Source organism: Vollenhovia emeryi, unplaced genomic scaffold (genome assembly GCF_000949405.1).
Source record: "Vollenhovia emeryi isolate VEMERY1.0 unplaced genomic scaffold, V.emery_V1.0 DF941393.1, whole genome shotgun sequence".
In the NCBI taxonomy this organism is placed as follows: domain Eukaryota; kingdom Metazoa; phylum Arthropoda; class Insecta; order Hymenoptera; family Formicidae; genus Vollenhovia; species Vollenhovia emeryi.
The window spans coordinates 92-2,067 of record NW_011964973.1 but is presented as its reverse complement, the minus strand read 5'-3'; the positions used below and the strand labels follow the sequence as shown (position 1 = coordinate 2,067).

General features: G+C 40.2%; 1 protein-coding gene across 1 annotated transcript; it reads right to left on the bottom strand.

The window, feature by feature from the left end:
• Positions 1 to 325: 325 nt before the first annotated feature.
• On the bottom strand, positions 326 to 1,388 carry LOC105571002. Its single transcript, XM_012028469.1, has 2 exons — positions 798 to 1,388; positions 326 to 715 (listed from the first exon to the last, which is right to left on the bottom strand). Exons 1-2 carry the CDS (start codon positions 1,079 to 1,081, stop codon positions 460 to 462), a joined length of 540 nt encoding a protein of 179 aa, XP_011883859.1. The 5' UTR covers positions 1,082 to 1,388; the 3' UTR covers positions 326 to 459.
• Between the last annotated feature and the right edge of the window lie 588 nt (positions 1,389 to 1,976).

Here is a 1,976-nt window from a genome sequence, read left to right as displayed (position 1 = left end):
GGCTCCTGGTCCCTGAGCCGAGAACTCCGCGATGACGGTGGCGACATAGTCGCTAGCGGTAGGAATAAGAACCCTATCCTGTCGCCGGCTGAAGTATTAGGCGTGAAAACTGACAGATTGACAACACAATTTATTCTTGCGTGGATTTTCGTAATTATTTCTTTTACGCTAGTTCTGTTACGTGTGACCTATTCGTGAAACCCCCAAAAAGCTCCGAAAACTAAGATTAGCGAGGAATTCTAATCGTAGAAAGACATTTTCCACTCCTTTCGGCAGTGTCAAATCATGTGTTTTCTTGCATAATTTGACTAACTTTGACGTTTACTGTAGAGTTGTTTATTAGCTGCCAAGGGAAAAGGATAGTTTACGGAGTCTTTTGGAAGTGTGCTAAAACGGACTAAAGTGTACTTTTGGTCGAATATCTTTTTATTTGGAAATGCCACGCAAGAATTCTTGGTGTCATTTCTCGCTTCTGACGTCAAAATTCAATATGGCCGCAGTGACAACCCAGGAGCCATAAAAACCATCAACAGCTCCGATTATACCAGGCAAAGGAGCATCACCGAGACAACTGAATTTGTCCTTAGAAGCTGCTAATTGTGGACCTTTCGGCCATTTAATGACTTCATCAGCAATGCTGTTTAATGCTTTAACAACACGACGCACACAGTCATTTAGAGAAGACTTGCCTAAGTCAAACTTTTCGCCCACAGATCTGCAACAAAAATCTTATTTATTATAGGCATTGTTTACATTCAAACACTCATATAAAATTGAAACTTCGTAATGTCACATACCTAAAAGAATCTGGCGTACCAAGAAGCCAGATTGTTGACAACAATTGTATACGCACAGGCGTCATTGGACGTCCTAACCTGTCGACGTCATCTATTAACCGTCCTAGACGATTTTCTAGGGTTTCAAAAACTTGAGGTGTCATTCGAAAATGATGTCGAAATTGTTGTCCAGTGTAACGTGGAATTACATTTTCTACATAACCTGCTATACGTGCAGGCTTTCGCCGTTGCCCTCGGATTCGCCGAATATCTTTGTTTAAAAAGGCCTCCTCAAAGGAGGCCATCGTCACTTTCAGTATTATCAATTTTATTTATAACACTCATCAATACATGTCGTAATTTATGATCACATGTTACTACAAAAGATAATATTCTATTTCGCCGAACTCTTTGTTCCGCCATTGTTATATACATTGTTCTTTACCTTGTACGTTCGGAAAGTCGCTTGATTAGATATCACTCTGGGTAGAGTTTACATTCAACCACACTCAACTCTACTCTACCCAACGAGTAGGATTTCTGAACGCAGCCCTTAGCGGTAAGTGTCGAAAGAGAAGCCTTCAATTGCGCACAGTACAATTGGACACGATGCAATTGCACACAGTGCTATTGGACACATAATGTTGCGCACAGTTCTTTTGCGCACAGTTCTTTTGCGCACCGTTCATTTGGACACAGTTCTTGTGCCGTACAATTGGACACCGTTGCTTTTGGACACAGGTTATTGAAATATAATTTAAAACACACAGACACACGCATATGCATGTAGAGCCCTGTTTGGAAATTTTGTTAATTTATAAATAATAAATCTTTCTAAATCAGCGTTTGTTCAATTGGACAGTTCTTTTACGCACAGTTCAGTGTCGCACAGTTCAGTGTCGCACAGTCCAGTGTCGCACTGTTCAGTGTCGCACAGTTCAGTGTCGCACAGTTCAGTTTCGCACATTTCAGTTTCGCACATGTCAGTTTCGCACAGTTCACTTTCGCACAGTTCAGTTTCGCATAGTTCAGTGTCATTGCACATGTAACAGATACATGGTGAAGTAATCAAGAATTAGAAAAAACAAAATTAAGTGAAAATCAAACTATTTTTGTAAAAAAGGCCAAGGAAAATTAATTCTTTTGCTGTTTGGTCAGTCTTGCAACTACTATCGAAATGCTTGAATTGGAATGCTGAAA